Source organism: Orycteropus afer, unplaced genomic scaffold, assembly GCF_000298275.1.
Source record: "Orycteropus afer afer isolate SDZICR_OR568_19922 unplaced genomic scaffold, OryAfe1.0 scaffold00219, whole genome shotgun sequence".
In the NCBI taxonomy this organism is placed as follows: domain Eukaryota; kingdom Metazoa; phylum Chordata; class Mammalia; order Tubulidentata; family Orycteropodidae; genus Orycteropus; species Orycteropus afer.
In genome coordinates this window covers 2,332,424-2,354,082 of record NW_006921806.1, presented here as the reverse complement: position 1 = coordinate 2,354,082, position 21,659 = coordinate 2,332,424, and the positions used below count along the sequence as shown (strand labels likewise).

Below are 21,659 nucleotides of genomic sequence, written 5' to 3'. Positions count from 1 at the left end.
CAGAACACTATAGTAAGCCAACTGCAGCCTCGGACAGAGCAATTACCCCCAGGGCTCTGGGACCCACCTCAGTAGCTGCTGGTGGAAGTGCTGGACCTTCATACGATGAGCAGCCATGTCCCTGAGCTGCCTCAATCTACAGAGAGAGAGCGCTTGTGAGAGAGACATCATGCCTGCCCGAGGGGCCAGAGATTAGGTGACAGGGTAAGGTGGGAGCACCCGGGAGGAACACCCAGCAGGCCTGTGGGCCACTGAAAGGGATACTGAGGGGTCTCACACTGGGAGGAATGGGTGCATTTACACTGTAAGAAGCTCACGGGCTATAGAGAAAGAAAAGACTGAAGAGTGAGGTGCAATCAGTGAGCTTCGCTGATGGATAGAGAGTGTAGGGTAAACAAGTGGCACCAGGGACTTAAGAGGAGCGGAAGAGTCAAGAAATGGAGCAAGGGAAGATCATGGGTTGAGCCAGGGACCAGATGGGGACTCTGGCTTCACCAGTAAGAAAAAAAGACTGGGAAAAATATAGGGAATTCATGAATAAACTTCTATTGATGGTACCAGAGTATTACAAGGAAAAAGATGGATGACATCTGAACTAGAAACTAGGCTCCCAAGGCTCCACAGCCTCAAGACTGCAGGTAAGGCCAATCCCAAACACACAGCCTAGAGGGACCCCACTGTCTAAGAACCCCACATGTTGTCACCCCAACACACATGGTTATATATGGTCATGTACAGCCAAGTGAGAATGGAAGATCAAGAGGATCCCAAGAAAGTTGTGGCAGGGCTAATCTGGGGGTGGGAAACTGGATGGAGGAGTGCGCTGTCCTGGGGAAGGAGGCCAGGAGGGCCTCAAGCAAAGTGGGGAGGGGCTGACCTAGGGGCAGGAAACTTAGGAGAGCCTCACATGAGGGACTGACCTGGTGCAGGAGATACCCAGCTTGCCCGCGTGGCCCAGGTTCAGGATGCCCCGGGCCAGGTTCTCTGCCGTGATGGGGCACTCAGCACTTGGGGCCAGTGCTCTCAACTGTTTGACCATGTCCATGCCACAGGGGGCCGCAGGGAAGGCCCGCATCTGGCGCCTCAGCCTCTTCCGGGCCGTAACAGCATCCCTCCACCTGAGAACAAACCAAGCTGTGTCACATGCCCTGATGTCATCTCAGGCCAAATGCAAACACGGAAGAGAGGCTTTCCCAGTGATGTATTTAAATCAATATGCATATAAATGTGTATGTGTGCATGTGTGTGGTGTATGAACACGTGCATATATGTGCATGTGTATTATGTAGTCAATTGTTGCCAGAAGTACAATCCAAATAGTGCAAAAATAGGGATTCACTGCTATAAATCGTTATTTGATCCTCATCACTAACTGAAGCCAAGTGCTCACTCATGTATTTTAAGTTTGGTAGATATGCCCACTGTGCATCGCTTTTACCAGGAGACACTGGACTCACCGCTGTAGATATTTGCAAAAGCACTGAAGCTCCTGAAGGGTTTCCCTTGCTGTCTGGAAAGTTTCCTCCCCTAAGAACAAGTCCACCAAGTGGCCACAGACGTCCTCACAGCAGCGGTCCAGCCGGGCTCTCTGGTCAGCCTCCAATGCACACCTGGGAAAGAGGGCAGTCAGCACTGGAAGAATGCAGCAGGCCAGATTCCAAGAGCCTTGCTGACACACAGCTGCCCACGTCTTTAGTATCTAAATGCAACTAAGCCTTCAAGAGAAGCTTCAAGATTTTCATCTTAACTTACAGAGACTTTGAACAGTGGAGAAAAATGTATAACATAGTTCAAGGCACTACATTATAGGCACAAGGTAGCCTTGAAAACAGAAAAGAAATAAACCTTTGTCTTAATAGTTGGACAATTTAACGTTTACATGACCACTGAGATAATTGCAAAATATAAGAGGCTTGCAATTAGAAGCGACTCAAGACCAGATATATGCTGGCCCTGCCCTAGCTGAATGCCTGTGCCCAGGAAGCACTGGGGTCAATCTGTGCCTCAGAAAGGAGCTTGACAACAAAATTTTGCCAACTAAGGGAGCCCAAAGGATGATGATAAGTGCACTGAGCCACAAACCTAAGTGGCTTCATGAGGCAGGGGGTGTTCCCAGAACTGCACAGGCCCAGTTCCGGGCCTGCAGGAGAGCAGCGCTTTTATGTGCATGTCATGAGCTGCAGCTGTGCTGTCTCTTGACAGGCTTTCCTGGGATGAGAACAGACACATCCTCTGTGCTCGAGGCCTCCTCCTTACAGTTGGTGGGTAGAAAGTGGCACTGATTATCCAACCCATCAGCTCCAGGCTGTTTTGGGTCCCACTGGAGCCATGATGTTGGCCAGGGTGGCCCCCACATTGTCCTTCAGCTCAGGGACCACCGGGGCATCACATATGAAGAGGAGTTCCACACAACTGGTGCCTCTTCCCCACTGAAGCTTGGCAGTGAAACCAGAGTCGATATCATTAAATAAAGTTCTTCAGTGAAATTGTGCCAGGACCTTTCAACATAGGAAAAGGGAAGTATTTTCCTAGTTGAAAGCAATAAGCGTAAGTGGCCTAGCATGGGTAGGACAACACTGGGGCAGACACCACTAGGGCTGTTTACCTGGTACAGGGTCAGATGGGGACAGAGGCTGGGGTAAGAGTGCAACCCTGCCTCCATTCCCTAGAGTCACATACGCACACGGGCTATGATGTTTATTGTTCATCTATCTAAAAGATCAAACACTGAACCCACCAGTCACTTCCTGGGAGAAAGAGAAGGCAGTCTACTTCCATAAGAATTTATATATAGCCTTGGAGATCGTATGGGGCAGTTCTACTTTGTCCTATAGAGTTCCTATGAGTCAGAATCAACTCCATGGCAGTGGGTGGTTGTTTCTTTTTTTTTTGGTATCCAAAAGATATGCCACTTATCAAGTGTGGTTAAAACTCCAATACCCTTAACTGCATGGAGCTCATGGAGAAGTAGCCAGGCAGCCTAGGCCATGGTCTTGGTGACTCCCCTTCACAGCCTTGCTCTGCACATGAGACTCTGTGAGTTACTTACTTCAGCTCCTGGGCCACAGTCTCGCTGACACATTCTGTCACCACTAGCTCTGTCAGCTCCACAGCCAGGCCCTGACTCAGCTGATTTAAAACTAGTTCTCTCTCCTGTTTCAACCTAAAGTTAAAAGACAAGAAGCACCAGAGTAACGTTTGAGAATAAATGTAAGGTCATCATACTTGGTAAAGTTGTCAGTGGGGACATGGGCTGTGACCAAGTGAGTAAGCCCATGCCTCTTCATCGGGCACTAGGCCTCCCAGAGGGCACAGATGGGGAAGTGGAGTCAGCCGTCATAGTCTCTCCTGTCCCTTCCCACTGCACTCACCGTTCCTGCTCAGCCTGCCGCTGCTCCTCCTCTGCCCGGGCCCGTGCCTCACTCACACCCTCAGCTGCAAGAGTCCTCAGGATGCCCTCAGTGGTGGCTGCCAGCAGCTCCTCTGCAGTCATGATGGACATACTGCACAGAGAAGGGCCACTCAGCAGCTGGGCGACAAAGGCCCCAAACAGCCAGAAATGGAGCTCAGCACAGCAGAGGAAGGCATGCCAGTTTTTAAGCACAGAATGTGAGTGTGTAGGGCCTTGCCCATTTTTATTCCATCAGAAAATCCATATCTAACTCAGGGCACACAGTGACTCACACTCACACAAGTGCAACAGTACCCCCTCTTACTGTGCCACTAGATGCACTGGGAGTTTTACAAGATACTTGGAACCCTCAGGAAAACCCGAGTTAATAAATTTATCAGATTTATTAGCTTTACGAAAGTAACCTGAGAGCTCAGAAAAATTTTAATTATCAAATCTGTTAAGACTAGATGTTTAAAATATTCAACAGAACAGATATATTAAACTTGCAAATAGTTTCAAAATTTCATCACCAGGTAAAATACGAAAGGTGCATGACATGAGTTAACCTATCAAATTATAAACTAATCAAGCCCTTACCCAAGATCAAATAAAAGTGAGCACTTTTAATTTTTGTAAGGAATGAACCGATCGTTATACCTTACTAAAAAAATAGGTTTTAAACATATTTCCTTAATTAATAGACTATTACTGAAAAGCGTAAATATACCAAAACTATATGCCAATGGAAAGTGGGTGTTCAGGCACATAGAGGCAACACGAACCCAGAGAATAGGCCATACTCTGGGTTACGGGCACGCTAGACCTGGCCCGTGAGCTCAAATCTGTGCAGGCAGGCTGTGCAGCCTCTCTGAGGACAGAGAACTCTTTACAAGAGGAGACATAGGACATGCACACACAAGCAGAATCTTACAGCAAAGAGGACACAGCAGGCACCCCAGGTCAGCACTTACCCCAGGGCCGTGGCTGCATATGCTGCGCCAACAGCACCAACCTCCTCACAGTCCCTCTGGAGAACCTCCTGGATGATCTCATCCACCACCTGGGCAATGTCCTACACACAGAGAGATGGACACAGGATCAGGAGTGAGGACCATGGCATACAGACCAGCCTTCTATACAGACTGGGCCTCAGCAATGTCAATCTCTGGTTGGCAAAGGACCTCCCAATGACAAGTCACAGATGACCAGGCAAAGGAAGAAGGTCTCTCTGACATAGCATTCCTGTACAAGACTCCATGTGGTGTCACTAGCACTGATTATGGGATCCTGGGATAGAGAGCACCCCAAACAGGGGCTGCACTGCTGCTCAGAGGCCCCAAGGCTGCCCGTGAGGGGAGGATTTGCCAATAACCCCAACTCAGCCCCATAGTGCCCTGTCCAGCGACTCTTCTCACCTGACACCCTCCCTTCTGTGGCTGTCCTTCAATCTGGGGACCCCGACCCTGGCAGCACCTGCCAAGCAGCCAACAGTCAAGCTCATGGCTACGAGGACACCAGGGACCTCAGCCCACAGGCTGCCTGTGCCCCACACACAGAGCCCAGTTGATCAATGGCTCTTGATCTGACCTGTGAGGGCTCAGAACACAGAAAGCAAGAACTTCCTGAGTACTGCTATGGCTGCTGCAGACAAGCAAGGGCTCCAGTGATCTATGGGTTGGCCCTGCTCCATTACCTGCCAGATGAGAGCCTACAGATAGGTATCGTTGATCTCTCCTCACTCCTTCCCACTACTGCATGGTGCAGCCTCACCTCATTTGGAGGGAGAGGGGACCATGTCTACAGAGCGCTTAGCACAGAAAGCCAGTGACATTGACCTCTAACAAAGGTTATCAACTATTAATCTATAAAATCCCTCAGCTCACGCCAAAGTTTCAAAAGATATTAACTATCACAACAGGAGCTCCGGTGGCGCAGTACCTAAGGCATCTGACTGCTAACCAAAAGGTTGGTGGTTCAAACCCACCAGCTGCTCCATGGAAGAAAGATGCGGAAATCTATTTCTGTAAAAATTTACCACCTGGAAACCCAGTGGGGGTCGCTATGATTCAGAATTGACTCAGTGGCAGTAAGTTTGGTTTTTTGGTTTATCACAACAGTTAGAAAACCTCATACAAGTCATCTCTCTTATAGACTCAGTGGGTGTGAAACCACAGGAATACCATTCATGGCAAGACCCCAAGACCATGCATAGGTTGATCACAGACACCCATGGCCAAGACAGAAAAGTGCACACTGGTGCTGCAGCATCTGCAAGTGAGAATCCAGAAGGTTCCTACCTCATCAGAGTACACAGGCACTATCCTCGGTGGGTGGAGCTCCGGCTGCATGGGGGGCTGGAAGAGACTAGACCCCACAGCCACGGATGGGGCTGGGAAGTGAGGCAGAGACATAGGCAATGGTGCATGGGCCAGGGGCTGTGGAAGCAGCCCAGGCAGAGAAAAAGGTACAGTGGTCTCTGCATTGCGCTCCTCTCCTCTCTCGCCACCTGGAGTAAACACAGAAATATAGGGTTTGTAGGCCGGGATATCACCCAGCCTGCAGGACAGGCAGGCTACCACACAAGCTACCCCATCCCCAACTCTGAGGGAGTCCTCTGTGTCAGAAATAGCAAGTCGCAGCAGGATGAGCCATGTGTATTATGAGCCATGTTCACAGCCCCACCCCAAAAAACAACCAAGAGGCACCAGGGGAACCCAAGGCAAGCCCCCAACCCAACCATGACTCACTCACCAGTGGCCTCTGTGCCAGGTTTCTGGGGACCAGCAATTGACTCAGTGGCCAGGCTCTCCCCAACATACTTGTTCTGGGAGTTGAAGCTGCATACAGGTGTCTGGCAGGGGATGGGGGGCAGTGGCCCCCCATTTACAATCTCCCCAACTGACACCATCAGCTTCTGGGTGATGAACACTGACTTCTTGGCCTTGGACAAGCCCTCTGGTTCCAGGAATGCTGACCGGTTCAGCTCAACACAGCTGCCCAAGTTCCAAAGAAACCACACACATCACACATATGAAAAGAACCCTCACCTCTTACATCTGCCTGTCAGCAATGCCAGGAGAAAGCCCCACTACTCTAGCACCACATGCCGGGTGGGAATGGGGGTACAGCCTAGGCTGTTCTGGTGGCAGAGACCTCAGGGCTCTCTAGGGCACCAGACCCACTGTGGACATCACATCCTGCTCAGGCTGCAGTGACAGCAGATGGGAAGGGCAGCTCCTCAAGGGCTATGGGATTTAGAGAAACCCCAACGTGGGAGAGTGAGGAGTCCATGCTGTCTGACTAGGCTCATAGCTGGGCCCCCCAGGGAAGAGAGTAAGCAGACAGTGCCTAAAGTGCTCACCCATCAGAAGTAGCCAGGCCATGGTAACTAAGGAAGTCAGTCGCCTCATCACCATCTTGGAACAGCAGCATGTGCACCACACTGTCCAGGGGGAAGGTAGTGGACCGCTGTGTGCTCACTGTGTAGGCCACATTGAGTGCCCTAAGTGCATCTTTGCGGATCTGGAGGAAGAAGCCAGCTGACCCAAGTAAATGTCCAATCTTGCCCCCTGCCATGAAATGGCTGCGTGAAATGAAGGCAGCCTCTTTCCCATCACAAGCCCCTACCCACCAGAACCCCAAGGACCCCTCTTAAGGAGGCCAGGCACTCTTCATTCCTCAGTTGTGGGGGCAGCACAGGAAGGGCCAAGGAGACAGGGTGCTCTGGGAAGTGGGGTGATAGGTGGACAGGCAGGCAGGGTTATTCTAGGATCACTGAGGCCCCACAGTGGGAGCTATGGAGCGGCTCTGGGAATGAAGGTTCTATCAAGATTTACATGATGCAAACCTCAATGAGAAACTATTTTCCTGTTGTTTCTGTAACCCAGGGCATAGAGCAGGTGCTGCAATACTTACTGAGGCAAACTCAGCCTCAGCAGGCTCACACCAAAAATTTAGATTAACGTTACTATGATTTTCAGTGTTAGGAATTTTGTTTTCACGGAAGAGTGGTAAATACAAGTTATGGCATCCTGTAAAGACTTCTCTTATCTGAATCACAAGGAGAGTATTTTCCACACACTGCTATTTCTGGTAGTGGTCAGCAGAAACACTGGTAACCCCTAGTAGGGCAGCTATAGGGTGATACGAAGGAGTCCCAGTTCACTCAGCAATGTTCCCAGAACAGAGAAGCACCTAACGACATGTTACACAATAGTGTGCTTTCTTCCAATTCTGTAAGCACATTTACATTACTCACCTGATTAAAGTAACAATGTAAAAGACAGGCATTCAGGTAAGACGCAGACTGAACCAGTTTGAAAAATCTCACGAAGTTATTACTGTTCAGTGCAGCAAAAGCCTGAACGGCAAATTTCACCTCAGACGAGTTTCTAACGGCAGGAGGGAACTGTTGTACTTCTCTGTAAATTAACAAAATAAAAGGAGTGTGAGGTAGCATGAGCATAGCTATGATCAGAAAAACAGAAAACAACAGGTGATGGAGAGGATGTGCAGAAATCGGAGTCCTCGTCCATGGCTCATGGCAATGTAAAATGGTGCACCTGCTGTGGAAAAGTCTAGTGATTCCTCAAAAAGGTAAACACAGTATTACCAGATGACCCAGCAATTCCAATCCTAGGTATATAGCCAAAGAAACTGAAAGCAGGAACTCAGACAGACACTTGTGGCTCAAGGCTCACTGCAGCACTACTCAAAACAGCCACAAGGGGGAGCTAGCCTAAATATCCATGAACAGATAAATGGATAAAATGTGGTACACACACACAACGCAATATTACTCAGCCACAAAGAGAAATGAAGTCCTGATGCATACTATGATGTGGATCAATCTTAAAAAACATCAAGTTAAGGGCAATAAGCCAGACACACAAGAACAAATAGTGTATGACCCCACTTAGATGAAATATCTAGAATAGGAAAATGAATAGAACCACTAATAGGTTAGTGATAACCAGGGCCTAGCAGAAGGGAAGGATGGGAAATTATTGCTTAGGGAGCACCAAGCTTCTGTTAAAGGTGATGCAAAAATTTGGAAATGGGTAGTGGTGATGTGTGCACAATATGATGGATGCAATTAATGGCACTAAATTATACATGTAAAAATGTACAAAATGGAAAATGCTTTGTTACACATATTTTTACCACAATTTTAAAACACACACAGACATACACATACATATCTGATTGGAAAAAAAAACCTAGGTCCAATCATATTAAGAATGTCTTAATGGTGAACTGTGCCACTATATTTGTAGTTATATTAACTTCAAAATTATCACTCTTGGGTTGGATTGCTAGGTTAAGATTTTCCTTTAAAAGCTGATGAATAAAGTAAGCAAGTTCAAGAACAATTTAGGAATCAATTATCAGAGTTACTTTAAATACCAAGTGACTGATTTTCAAGTCAGTTGTGTATAAAGACAAAGACTAAGAAACTTAGAAAACTTAGTTCTTTTTGTTGTTGTTTTATTTAGAAATAAACTCTGATGTGATTCTGAATTATTCAAAACGGAGAACATGTATGAAAGGAATACAGGCATTTTCCATAACTAGTTTATCTCCAAGCTTAATTTTAAAACTTACAATCAGTGACACAAGTAAATATGCTGAGACAGGGTTCTGGGGAAAAAAATAAAGCTAAAAGAAGTTTCTGGCTCCCTCTTAATATTAAAATATCTAATAAAACAGATGAAAAAGAAGAGACTCTTGGGCAAGAAGAGACAATGACATTGCCAAGTCCAGCCACTCACTGATGACAACACGGTTGCTGGGCTCTGCCCACCCCTCACGTCGCTGATTGGCCAGACCAGGACTTAACCCTCTACCTTGTCTAAATGCCCAGTCCTCATCATCCCCGTCTCAATCTCTCCTCCCGTTACTCAGACCCGACACAAATTCTCAGCAGTGCTAATACAGCACAGGCCAGCCTGGCCACCCACCTCCTCTGCTCATCAGAGAAACCCATTTCCTATGTTCTCTCATTGACACAGCAAAAACCAGGGCTTGTCCCTCTTCTCCCCCAATCTCCAGGGGCCCTTTACTATCATCTGACATTGGTTACCAAAGAGAACTCACTATAATGACCTCAAAAAGCATTCTGCTGTACAAACCTCCTCTTACAACATCCCAAGTCAGCCCTTCCCTCGAAGACTCACCTTAGGATGTCCCCCTTGTTGAGGTTGAGCAGCACATTGTAGCCCTGGAATTCTGCCTCACCAGCACAGGAGATACCTTTGTTCCTCAGGTCCTGGTACATTTCTTTCAGACTCTGGAGGCACTTGGTCATGTTCTCATTGTTGATCTTGGCATCGAAGGAGGACATGGGCTCCTCACACATGAAATGAGCACAATGGATGTGGAACCGTGTGCATTTCTCAATCAGGGACACCGTCAGGGGGTCACACAAGTGCTGCTGCGTGATGTCCTGGCCACAAGCAAGGGGGAAGGTTATATATGCACACACACCTCGCATGCACACAAATTTCATATATACATACACACCTTATACACTCATGTACCTCATAAACACACAACTCATACATATACACACATCGCATTCTACTCATATGCATGCACACTTCATATGCATACACATAAACATATCACACATACCTCATACACACATGTACATACACCTTGTACACACACGTACATCCCCCTCATTCACACATACATGCACCTCATGCACTCATCTGCATGCACCTCATATGCATACCTCCTACACACACACACCCCTCATACCTGTCATACACACCCACCCTTGTATATAAATGCATATGTTCCCATGCAGACTTATTAGAAAAAAAAAAAAAAAAAAAAAAAACCACCTCACTGCCATCAAGTCAATTTTGACTCATAGTTAACCCTTACTGGGTTTCTAAGGCTGAAAATCTTTACCAAAGCAGCCTGCCTCATCTTTCTTCCATGGAGTAGCTGATGGGTTCAAACCACTGACCTTTTGGTTAGCAGCCAACTGCCTTAACCACTACACCACCAGAGCTCCTTAACTACTAGAAAAATCATGCTTATTAACTGAATTTCTCACAGCTCAATTTGAAGCAAAGCCTATTAAGCAATATAATTTGGTAATGATTTTAAATCACACAATTTTTTGTTACAGAAGAAACATTTTTCTATTATTGCTATCAAGTCAATTCTGACTCATGGGGACCCTATGTGTGTCAGAGCAGAACTGCTCCATGGAGTTTCCAATGGCTGATTTTTCAAAAGCAAATACCCAGGCTTATCTTCTAAAGCACCTCTGGGTATATTAAAATTACCAACCTTTTGGCTACCAGTCAAGAGCTTACTTGTGTGTACACACAAGGACTTCACAGCTGAAATATCAGAGTGCAATGAAAAGAACTATCAACTTCAGTTAGGAATCTGAATACATCCCAGTGTCTCCTGACCTTCCGAATGCCCCGTGTCCGGTTCCACACGAAGTCGTACCAGTCGCGTAGGCTGCCCTCTTTCTGATCCATGATCTGGGTCACCAGGTAGTCCATGGTCCTGCTGAGCACTGCTGATGGCCGAAGCTCATGTGGCAGCGGCTCCTCCTGATCAGCTGAGGACCGGCTGTACTCCTTGATAGCCGCTGCATGGTCCACCTGGGGGATTGGGGTGCAGACATGGCTGTTTGTGGAATGGCCCTGGCCAGCATCCAGCACAGTCATTCAAACTTCCTTAAAATGCTTTCCCAACTGCCGAAGCATACATCAAGCTTAGCACATCAAAATATGTATCAACAACTTCGTCAACACATACTACAGCTCCTCAAATAGATTTGTACTGATGGTACACAAACTACATGCTGCATCACACACCTGCCAGAGCTGCCCATGTGTGAATTATAGGCAAGAGCGTAAGAAGGGGAAGCAAACAGAGACAGGGCTTCAGGATACCTCTCAGGACACAAAAGACCAATACTTGACAATGCATTTTAAAATATATTCCTTTATTTCAAAATTCAGAGACAAAATAAACTAGGAAAAATCACTGGCAAATAGGACAAAGAGTTCAGATAAGAGAGGATGAGGTCAAGATGGCAGAGGAGTGCAGATGAGGCCACTGCATGGCTCCAAAGTGCATTGGGTGACAGATAAAAGACTTTTGAATGCTCCAGAAGGTCTCAGTCTCACTACAAATCCCAGTGTATGTTTACACAAGCCAGAAACACAATGGAAACAGAAGTGAAGTGGCCTTCTGAAACAAGTATACAAGTATACAGAGGTAAACGTGGTCAGCCACCTGCATGCCACACCCCCACCCCAGTGTGTATACCCCAGCGTATGCCCCAGACAACAGCTTAGAGAGGACTGAATAGCCATCAAGTCCCACCTGGTCTGTCCCAGGGATCACTTCAAACACGCTCAGCTGGTTCCTGGTCTCCCGCATATACCGCTCCTTCTCAGGACACATGTCCGGGCATGTCCCAACAAAAGTCCTTGCTTTGTCCAGGTCAGTCCTCTTTACTCGAGCTATTAAATAATCAAGGAGAGAGAAAGCACTACCACACAGTCGCTGGAACTCATCCTTAGTGCACTTTCATAATGATAAAAAGACAACAAAAATGTCATTCACAAAAATCATAAAGGACAAAAAGGAAAGGTTCCTAAAACAACAGTTTCAGAGTAATAGAAGCACAACCCATCATGGTGGATGCTGGGGCACTAGGCTCACGGAGACCCCAGAGGCTCTCCTCTCCCCAAATGTGACTCCAGATAGAGAAAGGATACCCCCAATTACAGCTGGGAGCACCACAGTATTTTATAAATCCTACAGTGACCTCAATGATGCTGCAGTACACCATATGTTAAAAGGGTTAATTTATTAAATGTAAATATTCAAAATACATCAGTATTTCTAAAACTCTGTTTCAGTATTACATCATTATTTTAATGTAATAGGAATCACACAGAAATTAACTGGATCTCAAATGAAGAAATAAACTAGGATTATAACTCAGAGTTAAAGAATCACAAAAGCATTTTTTAAATGCAATGGAATGCAACATCATACCTCAAAATATAAATACATTTGATTTTAAAAATTCTAATACCACATGGTGGCACTGAGTAAGAGGAAGATACAGAGAAATACACAAATGGTACAGACAAGAAAAATAAACCCTTTTATACATACAATGTTACACTGACAGTGATAACAAATATTAATATATGGGTAAATAGATAAACAAGCTGAATGATGAGGTATGTCTAGGCAAAAGGGAATATACCAGTGACCATATATAAGGTTAAGGAGCAGCACAATGCTTAAAGCTTACTGCTAACCAGAAGGTTGGTGGCTCAAATCCAGCAGCCACTGAAGAAGTAAGACTGGGCAATCTACTTCCGTCAAGATTTACTGCCTCAGAAACCCAATGGGGGTCACTATGAGTCAGAATCAATTTGATGGCAGTGGGTTTGGTTTTATATATAAGGTTGGCAGATGATATTTCTATATATGTATTTGAATGTCCAAGTATATAATAGAGTTAACAAGGGGCAAAGTTGTAACTCCTTGGCAACAGCCAACTACCCTAAGGGAGCAAGTAGTTGGACCTATGGGCTACGGACCATGGTTGCAGGGGATACCAAGCTCAACTGGTATAATAAGCTACACAAAAACATTACTCTACATCCTACTTCGGTGAGTAGTGACTGGGTTTTAAAAGCCTGCAAGTGGCCATCTAGATGCAACGATGGGTCTACCCTCATCCAGAGCAAAGAAGAATAAAGAAAACCAAAGACGCATGGAAACAATCAGTCCGAGGGACTAGGAGACCATGTAATCCACAGCCTATATGACCATGAGACCAGAAGAACTAGGTGATACCCAGTTACCACTGTCAACCACTCAGAAAGGGATCAGTGCAAGAGACCCTGGATAGAGTGGGAGAACAATGTAGAACTAAACTCAAAATCATTTAAAGAAAGACCAAGTTTACTGGTCTGATGGTGAGACCCCCCTAGTACCCTTCAGGTCTGGAACTAAACTCATTCCTATAGCTTCCAGCCAAACAATGGGCAGGCACATAGGGTGAACATTTATATCAGGTAGATACACTCCTTAGAGCAATCAATCGTGGAAGAACAGAAGGGTAGTATTTGCAAAAGGAAATAGTGCCGGGGGAGGGGGGAGCCAGGAATGCATAGGAAAGAAGAACACAGGGAAGAGGTAACTATAAAGAGGAAATGGGAAGAGAGCTGTTACATTGTGGGGAATTGCAGTCAAGGTTATGAAACAAAATATATATGAACTGCAGTACAGAAAATGAATTTGCTCTGTAAATTTTCACCCAAATCACAATAAAATTTTTTTTAAAAAAATTCAAATACCAGTAATAATTTTATTTGAAATATAAAAACTGTCACACTGATGATATAAAGTATAATGAGCTTTTATTATGCTGCTAAAAATAAATGGTATTATTCCAATTATTTACAGCTTTTTATGAAAGGAAAATCTTACAGCTGAAATCAAAGGGAAAAAAACTTTGCAAAAAATACATATTTCTTTCCCTTTTATTTCTAGTCACTGCATATATTTTTTTAATTTTAATGTAACACTTTTTGAGTATGTTTGATAGTCTAAAGATACCAAAAACATCCAGAGTGAAGTATCTCCTCACCTCTGCCTTCAGACACTCAGCTCCCCTCCCTACAGCAATTACCCGCACGTGTTAAGCAAGTGTCCTTACATAATACACTCATGCATGCACATGGTACAAAGGCACTCACACACATTCATGTTCTCTTCCCCTTTTGTACAAATGACAGCACACTACTCTTGGCACCTTGCTTTTTTCCCTTAAGAAATCTTGATAATTTTCCTGTAAAGAAATCCTCATTCTCTAAGTTTGTTTGTGATCCCAATGTGTAGATACAACCACAACTTAATCAGTCCTCACTGACCAACATCTCTGAGTTTCCAATCTTTTTCCGTTACAAACAACCTAGTATAGGAATCATTTCATGTGTGGGTGTGTTTGTGGGTTAACTCCCTAGCAGTAGATGGCACTCAAAGGCCTGGGCTTTTCTAAGTTTTCAAAGTTTACACCTCTGCCCTCAGCTTTCCCACAAGGCAGCTGTGGAACTGTATGCTGCTTTCCCACAGCCTCGCCAGTGCACCACAGACTTCTCAGTCTCCAAAACCCAACAGATAAGAAATCCACTTCTCTCACCATGAGGAGAGGGGAAGGCCTTTTCCATATGTCCATGAGCTAGTTCCTGCCACTTTCTTCACTGTAACCTCTCCATAACTTTGTCCACCTTGCTACTGGTTAACGATCTAGTCCCCATTCTTCTACTGGGCTTTGGTCTTTTTTTGACTGGCTCCTGGGAGCTCTTTCCATGCCAGGGAAATGAGCACCTTGTCTGTGACAGGAGTTACAGATAGCCCCCTGGCTTACATTTCTTTCTGAATTTGTGGCAATTTCATCAAAAATAAAGTTTTTATTTTTTTGCCATATGTTTTCTGAATGCTAAAACACTGCCCTTTAAATTGTGTATTTTATCACAAGTCACTGGTTTGTAGCCTTTACTGCAAAAATAAAATGATACTTAAAACATCATGCATCCACATCTCTGCTTATCCTCACCTGAGAAAGACCAGTGAACAGTGAGGATGGGGCTCCACACTGTAGCCACCCAACCCCATTGGGGGAAAGCCACTGCCTCCCATAGGAGACTATTTCACCAGGGGGTTCATTCACATCAGAAACAGTATAAAAGGAATGTCTGTTCCTAAGCACACGACACGATGATGCCATTACCTTGCCGCATCACCCTGTCTCTCTGGTCCAGAAGACGGTACTTCTCTTCAGAGGTCTCAGCCACGGTGCCCACAAGGGCACTGAGGGAAGACACACAGGGCCCAAGACCCTCAGGGCCCTCAGAGCCAGAATCAAAGGGGTCTACCTCAAACTGAAGGGTCTTCAGGAGACTAGGCTTCTTCACTGGAGAGCTGCAAAGAAACAGCACAAATAAGGTCCTCACATTCATTGAGCATTTATTGCCCAACACTTTTCCACATAGCCTCCTTTTTCACTGCCCACACTCCATAAGGCTGAAAAATTATAAGCTTTGAGATGAGATGACAGATTAAGCTGGGATGACTATGAAAATTTTGATTACATAATTCACTATGATTTTTATAATTTTGACATGTTTCATAATTTTTTAAAATGAGATGAGCCCATTTCACCAACTAAAATGTCTACTCATAGATTTTTACCTAAAAAAAAAAAAAAAAAAGAAATTCAACCTGAAACACACTTTAATTCCATTTGTGCCCACCCATCTTTACACACAGCTTCACCTGGGTAGAAGGATTTAATAAACAGAACTGGGCATTGTGTCTCAGCTTCCCCTTTCCCAATTGGCTTTCAGTATTCTATGAGCACAAGTGTCAAAGAAGATAAAAGACTGGTTGAGGGAAAAAAAGAAAACCAGCAACTAAATTTCTCATCACAAAATGCACAGTGAGAAAAATAGTAAACTGGCCAAAGCCATGATGAAGGATTCAACAGGAGGCCTGTCACACAGACCTCTGCTAAAACACAGGTCCAGACCAAAGACCCCAAGGGCCAGGAGGGGACTTGTGAGCAATATCCTCAGACAGGCTGGGTAAGGGAGAAGTGGTCAGTTCAGTGAGCCCACAGTGGTGCCAGCCTGGAATGAGAGTTGTGCCTGCAGCCCTTAGTGAGCATATAAGCATGGTCTCACCAAACCCCTGGCTCTGCTAAATGAACACTTGCCCAATGTGGTTACTGGGACAACAACTGCTACAGCATGATCAGTCACTGCTGAAGTACTTGTATTCCAAGTGGAACTGCATCACAACATGGCAAGACACAGAGATTATGCACACCCACTACATATCCAGTCAGCACCCTTGAGTGAAGAACTGTAAAAAGGAAGCAGCCTTCCAAGTGTGGACTGTGGTGAGGACAAGGTGGTAAAAAAATAAAGGCCAGCCCCAAATGAGGGTCCTCCAGTAACCAGGGCCTCAATAAACAAATGGAGTAAGATAAACATCAGTGATTCTCCATCATCTCTGTGACCAATGGGTCCAGGGCCAGGAAACTCACTCATGCAAATGCTCTGGCTCCAACACCACCGGCCTCATCAGCCCAGGTTCCGGAACCTTGTCACAGCCCTCATGCAATCCAGGGTCAGCCCTCATGCAATCCAGGGTGCCACTATCCCTTCCCTTCCCACCACTCCGCACTCCTGGTCTTGGCAGAAGTGGCAGCTCAGAGAAACAAAAGACCAAGGGTTTCTGCATCCCCCTCTACTTCACTCTCCTCAGGTCTCGGCACCCTACCCACACTTTGGAGGTGGCAGTGGCCAGAAAATCCCTCTGTTCACTGGCACTAGAAATCAGGCACCCTCATGCCAAGCAGAGTACAACACTCCTGACCACTGAGAGGGCTGGGCCTCACCTTTTACTGAGGAGGCAACCACCAGCTGCAACCCTGACCATGGGCTTACATAGGGAAGTATGCTGGGAGGATGCATCTTCTGAGCCTGGGTTTGCTTCACCATCACCTAGCTGCTTCTCCTTGAGGGCAAATGGCTTCTTGTTGGGGCCTGAGAACACAGAAGTCAGACAGAGTGCACGGTATCACACGTCACTTCATACTGGACTTTTTTTTTTTCCTTTTTATTGTGATTTGAATGAAAGTTTACAGAGCAAATTCACTTTCCACACAGCAATTCACATATACTTTGTCTCATGACATTGACTACAATTTACCCCAATGCAACAGCTCCCCTCCCACTTCCTCCTGATAGTTACCTCCTCTTCCCTGTGTCCATCCCTCCATGCACTCCTGCCCCCTGAACTGTCCCCAATGCATAAAGAGCCCTTCTTTCTCCCATGATTTTTCTCTTCAAGGACAGTATCTACCTAATGTAAATGTTCAGCTCATATGCCTGTCTTTTGTTTGGCTGGAAGCCACAAGGGTGGGTTCAATTCCAGACCTGAAGGGCAGCTAGGGGCCATAGTCTCAGTGGTTCCACCAGGCTCTATTGGACCACTAAATCTGGTCCTCATTTTTTTTTCTCCAAATGATTGAGTTTTGTTCCACATTGTTCTCCCTCTCTATCTAGGATCTCCTACATAGATCCCCCTCCAAGTGGTTGACAGTGGTAGCTGTGCACCATGTAGTTCTTCTGGTCTCATAGTCATACAGGCTGCAGATGAGATGGTATACCAGTCTCTAGGACTAATTTTTTCCTGAATCTTTGGTTTTCTTCATTCTTCTCTGCTCTGGATGAGGAGAGATCAATCATTGCATCTAGATGGCTGCTTGCAAGCTTTTAAGATCCCAGTTGCTACTCGCCAAAGTAGGAGGTAGAACAATTTTTGTGTAGTATGTTATGCCAACTGAGCTTGATGTCCCCTGTGACTATGGTCCCAAACCCAGAGGTTCAACCACTCACCCCTCTGAGTAGCTGGCTGTGACCAAGTGACTACAACTTTGTCCCTTGTCAGCTCCACTATACACCTGGGAATCCTTACGGAACATACAAATACACTTGTAGAACCACCGTCTATCAACCCTATACATGGTCTTGGGAACACTCACAGCTCATACTGGACTTTTAACTTTCTATTTGAGAAAGTAATGTCTCTATGACTGTGGAGACTATAAAAAAGCTCAAAGAAGCTGCTACGAGAAACAAGAGCCCACCTTGGAGCCATCTCACCCATGGCACAGGCACATGGCAAGGATGCAGAGGAAGGCTTGCTCTTTAAGAGGCCCCAGGGTCTGCCCACAGAACACTAGAATGTAGAAAGGTTCATTGAAAACTCACTTATTTTCTTCTTATGCCAGAAGATAGCCACATCTTTATGTAGACCTTTCCCCTTCTTCCTTGCCAGGGCTGCAGATGCCTGAAAAACAACCCACAGCACGAAGGAGGACATTAGGACACCAAGGAAAAGGAACAAAAACTCACATGCATTGAGCAGATAGACCATTCAAGAAGAAAGGAGTGATACGAAGATGTTGACAGAATGGTCAACAAAGCATAATACAAGGCCCCCAGCCCTTTCTCCAGCGTGACACAGGGTATAGCTGCCACTCCCTTACCTGCCTCACAGCATGCATTTGCTCTTCTCCTTTTTGAAACTAAGCTACCTCACTGTGATAAAATCCATAAACCTGGCCTCACCAGCACTTAATTTTATGATTCCAAACTGATCACACATGCAGAACTAGAAAAATATCCAAGTGACATGTATGAAAAAAGGATGCTACAGAATAATACACATGGGATATACCATCATGGATCACAAAACACAACACACAACCAACCATGTGTGAATATACCTACAGATGTGTTTATAAAAACCACACTAGGTCACCATGGTGAGACAGGAAACAAAAGAGTGATCAGGAAACCCAACTTTACCTGTATCACTGAATTCTTTTACAATGACCATATAGTCGTATGTTAGTTAGCCAATAAAAAATTAAAAAAAAGTTTTTAGTTTCAATTAGAAGAACAAGCACAACAACAACAACAACAAAATATTTAAAGATAAAGGATTGTATTCCCAAATACTAAAATGTCCCATGACACATATAAACATCAGAATAGGCAAAATGACAGATGAAAATCCAGAAACTGAGACAGGTGAGGTGCATGTGTATATACATGTAAGAATGGACCGTTCAATAAGTGGTGCTGAGATCTATGAACAACATAACTGGGAAGAAATAAAGTGGGATCCTTATCTCAGGCCATACAATAAAACAAACCTCATGTACATTATTGTATATGTGGAGTAGGGTATAAAAATAGTAAGCATATCTTAAGAATGCTTTGGAAAGAAATGATTTTTTTTGGTCTAAAAGACATACCTAAGGGCAAACCCACTGCCATCAAGTCAAATTCTGACTCATAGTAACCTTATGGGACAGAGGAGATATACTGGGCCACAGAGGGTTTTCCAAGACTGCAAATCTTTACAGAAGCAGATTGCAGCATCTTTCTCGAAAAGAGTGGCTGGGTAGGTTGAATTGCCAATTTTCTGATTAGCAGGTAAGTGCTTAACCAATGTGTCACCAGCACTCCTTAAAAGACAAATATTTTAAAATATTAATATATTTAAAAAACAGGAAACCGATAACTTCTACAAGATTAAAAAATAAAAGGCCAATATCCAACTAGAAAAGAAAATTATAACCAATAATAGACAAAAGGGCAATACCACTAACTTTTTTCGAAGAAACTTAAAAATCAATAGGAAGGACCATCTAGATGCAACGACAGGTCTCTCCTTGTCCACAGCAAAGAAGAATGAAGAAAACCAAAAATTCATGGAAACAATTAGCCCTAGCAACTGGTACACCATCGGATCTGCAAACTATACAACTATGAGACCAGAAGAACTAGATGCTGCCCGGCTACTGTTTTCAAACCCCCAGAGGGGCATCTTTGGAGGAGAACCTGGTCAGTGTGGGAGTTCTATGTGGAACGAAATTCAAAATAATTTTAAAAAAAAAGGACCACATTTGGTGGTCCAATAGAGCCTGGTGGAACCACTGAGACTATGGCCCCTAGCTGCCCTTCAGGCCTGGAATTGAACTCACGCCTGTGGCTTCCAGCCAAACAATAAGGCATATGAGTTGAACATTTACCTGAGGTAGATACACTCCTTGGAGAGAACAAGCATGGGAGAAAGAAGGGCTGCTTATGCACAGGGAGAGGAGGCAGGGGGCAGGAGTGCATGGAGGGATGGACACAGGGAAGAGGTAACTATAAGGAGGAAGTGGGAAGGGAGATGTTGCATTGTGGTAAACTGTGGTCAATGTCATGAGACAAAGTGTATGTGAACTTCTGTGTGGAAAGTGTATTTGCTCTGCAAATTTTCACTCAAATCAAAATTTTAAAAAAAAATCAATAGGAAGGAATAAATACCAAAGGCTTGAAAACTATGCATATACTTTGCCAAAGAAATCCCACTCTCAGGACTTTAAACACAGGCTATAAGCTAATCAGAAATATAAGCACAAAATAGCTAAAACTGGAAATTGGCCAACAAGTAAATAAACAGGATGAAACTCCATACAGCAGTTAACAACACATTCTAGTCTAGACTACTTATTCATTTCAGAAAATACTGACGAGTTATTGCTGTATGAAGATGTTACACTGAGTAGTATATATACTTTGATCCCATTCAGGTAAAAAAAAAATATGAATATTTTTGGAAATATATTATTCTAAATATTGACAGTCAATCTTTGGAGGGCAAAATTAGGGGTGATTTTGTGCCCTCCTTTGCAATAGGACTTTTCTGGTGTTTTCTCCTGCACTAACAGAAAATACTACTATCTTTAAAAAAAAAAGGTTATGAAAACATGCTTTCTGCTTTATAGACTTCTACAGAACTTAATTTGGGAGTTCTGGTGGCATGGTGCCTGAGGCATTTGACTGCTAATCAGAAGGCTAGTGGTTCAAATCCACCAGCCACTCCTCAGAAGGATGACTGGGTAATCTACTTCCGTAGAGATACTGCCTCAGAAACCCAAGGAGGGGTCATTATGAGTCGAAATAGACTCAACGGTATTTGTGGTATAGAAGTTAATTTAGAGCTGCCTCCTCAAAGCAGAGTCAACCTTAATGACTAGAATGGAATAAAGCTTTCAGAACCTTGACTTCCTGATTGGGGCATGAGTGAAAATATTAAGAAACAGCTGCAAATATTCATTAATAATCAGAACATGAAATGTACAAAATATGAATCTAGTAAAATTCAACATTGCCAAAATGAAACACATAAAAATCAATATCCTAAGCATTTGTGAGCTGAAATGGTCTGGTGTTGGCCATTTTGAATCATACAATTATATGACTGGGAACAACAAATTGAAGTGGAATCGTGTTGCATTCATTCATTGACAAAAAGAACATTTCAAGATCTATCCTTGCAAAAATGGCAAGGAAGGCCACATGTTCTGACCTCCTCTAATCCCACAAGAGGAAGGCAGAATCATCATCAATAGCGCAAGGCCTATGACTGCAAGGCCAGACATGCTGCCTCCCTCCAGCCCTTTCACCAACCGTTCCGCCCAAAGCACCCACCACCTCTCTCCTGGGTTTGATAATTCGCTGCAGTGGCCACACAGAGCTCACAGATTATGGGGTTTATTAGGGAAGCACCACAGGCTACAATTCAAGTTCAGGAAAAATGCTCAGTCTCTCTCCCAGCCCACCGTCCCTCA

At 44.7% G+C, this 21,659-nt stretch overlaps 1 protein-coding gene across 1 annotated transcript in view; it reads right to left on the bottom strand.

The window, feature by feature from the left end:
• LOC103203604 (minichromosome maintenance complex component 3 associated protein) overlaps positions 1-21,659 on the bottom strand; it is a 45,082-nt gene that overhangs the window by 14,021 nt on the left and 9,402 nt on the right. Inside the window, exons 3-18 of the mRNA XM_007948678.1 lie at positions 18,241-18,319; positions 16,863-17,010; positions 15,192-15,382; positions 11,756-11,895; positions 10,828-11,025; positions 9,571-9,839; positions 7,653-7,815; positions 6,756-6,916; positions 6,146-6,387; positions 5,692-5,900; positions 4,366-4,466; positions 3,372-3,503; positions 3,050-3,163; positions 1,458-1,610; positions 921-1,118; positions 68-136 (exon numbers count right to left, since the gene is read on the bottom strand). Coding sequence (XP_007946869.1) covers positions 68-136; positions 921-1,118; positions 1,458-1,610; positions 3,050-3,163; positions 3,372-3,503; positions 4,366-4,466; positions 5,692-5,900; positions 6,146-6,387; positions 6,756-6,916; positions 7,653-7,815; positions 9,571-9,839; positions 10,828-11,025; positions 11,756-11,895; positions 15,192-15,382; positions 16,863-17,010; positions 18,241-18,319 — 2,567 coding nt within the window. The remainder of the gene's footprint in view (positions 1-67; positions 137-920; positions 1,119-1,457; positions 1,611-3,049; positions 3,164-3,371; positions 3,504-4,365; positions 4,467-5,691; positions 5,901-6,145; positions 6,388-6,755; positions 6,917-7,652; positions 7,816-9,570; positions 9,840-10,827; positions 11,026-11,755; positions 11,896-15,191; positions 15,383-16,862; positions 17,011-18,240; positions 18,320-21,659) is intronic.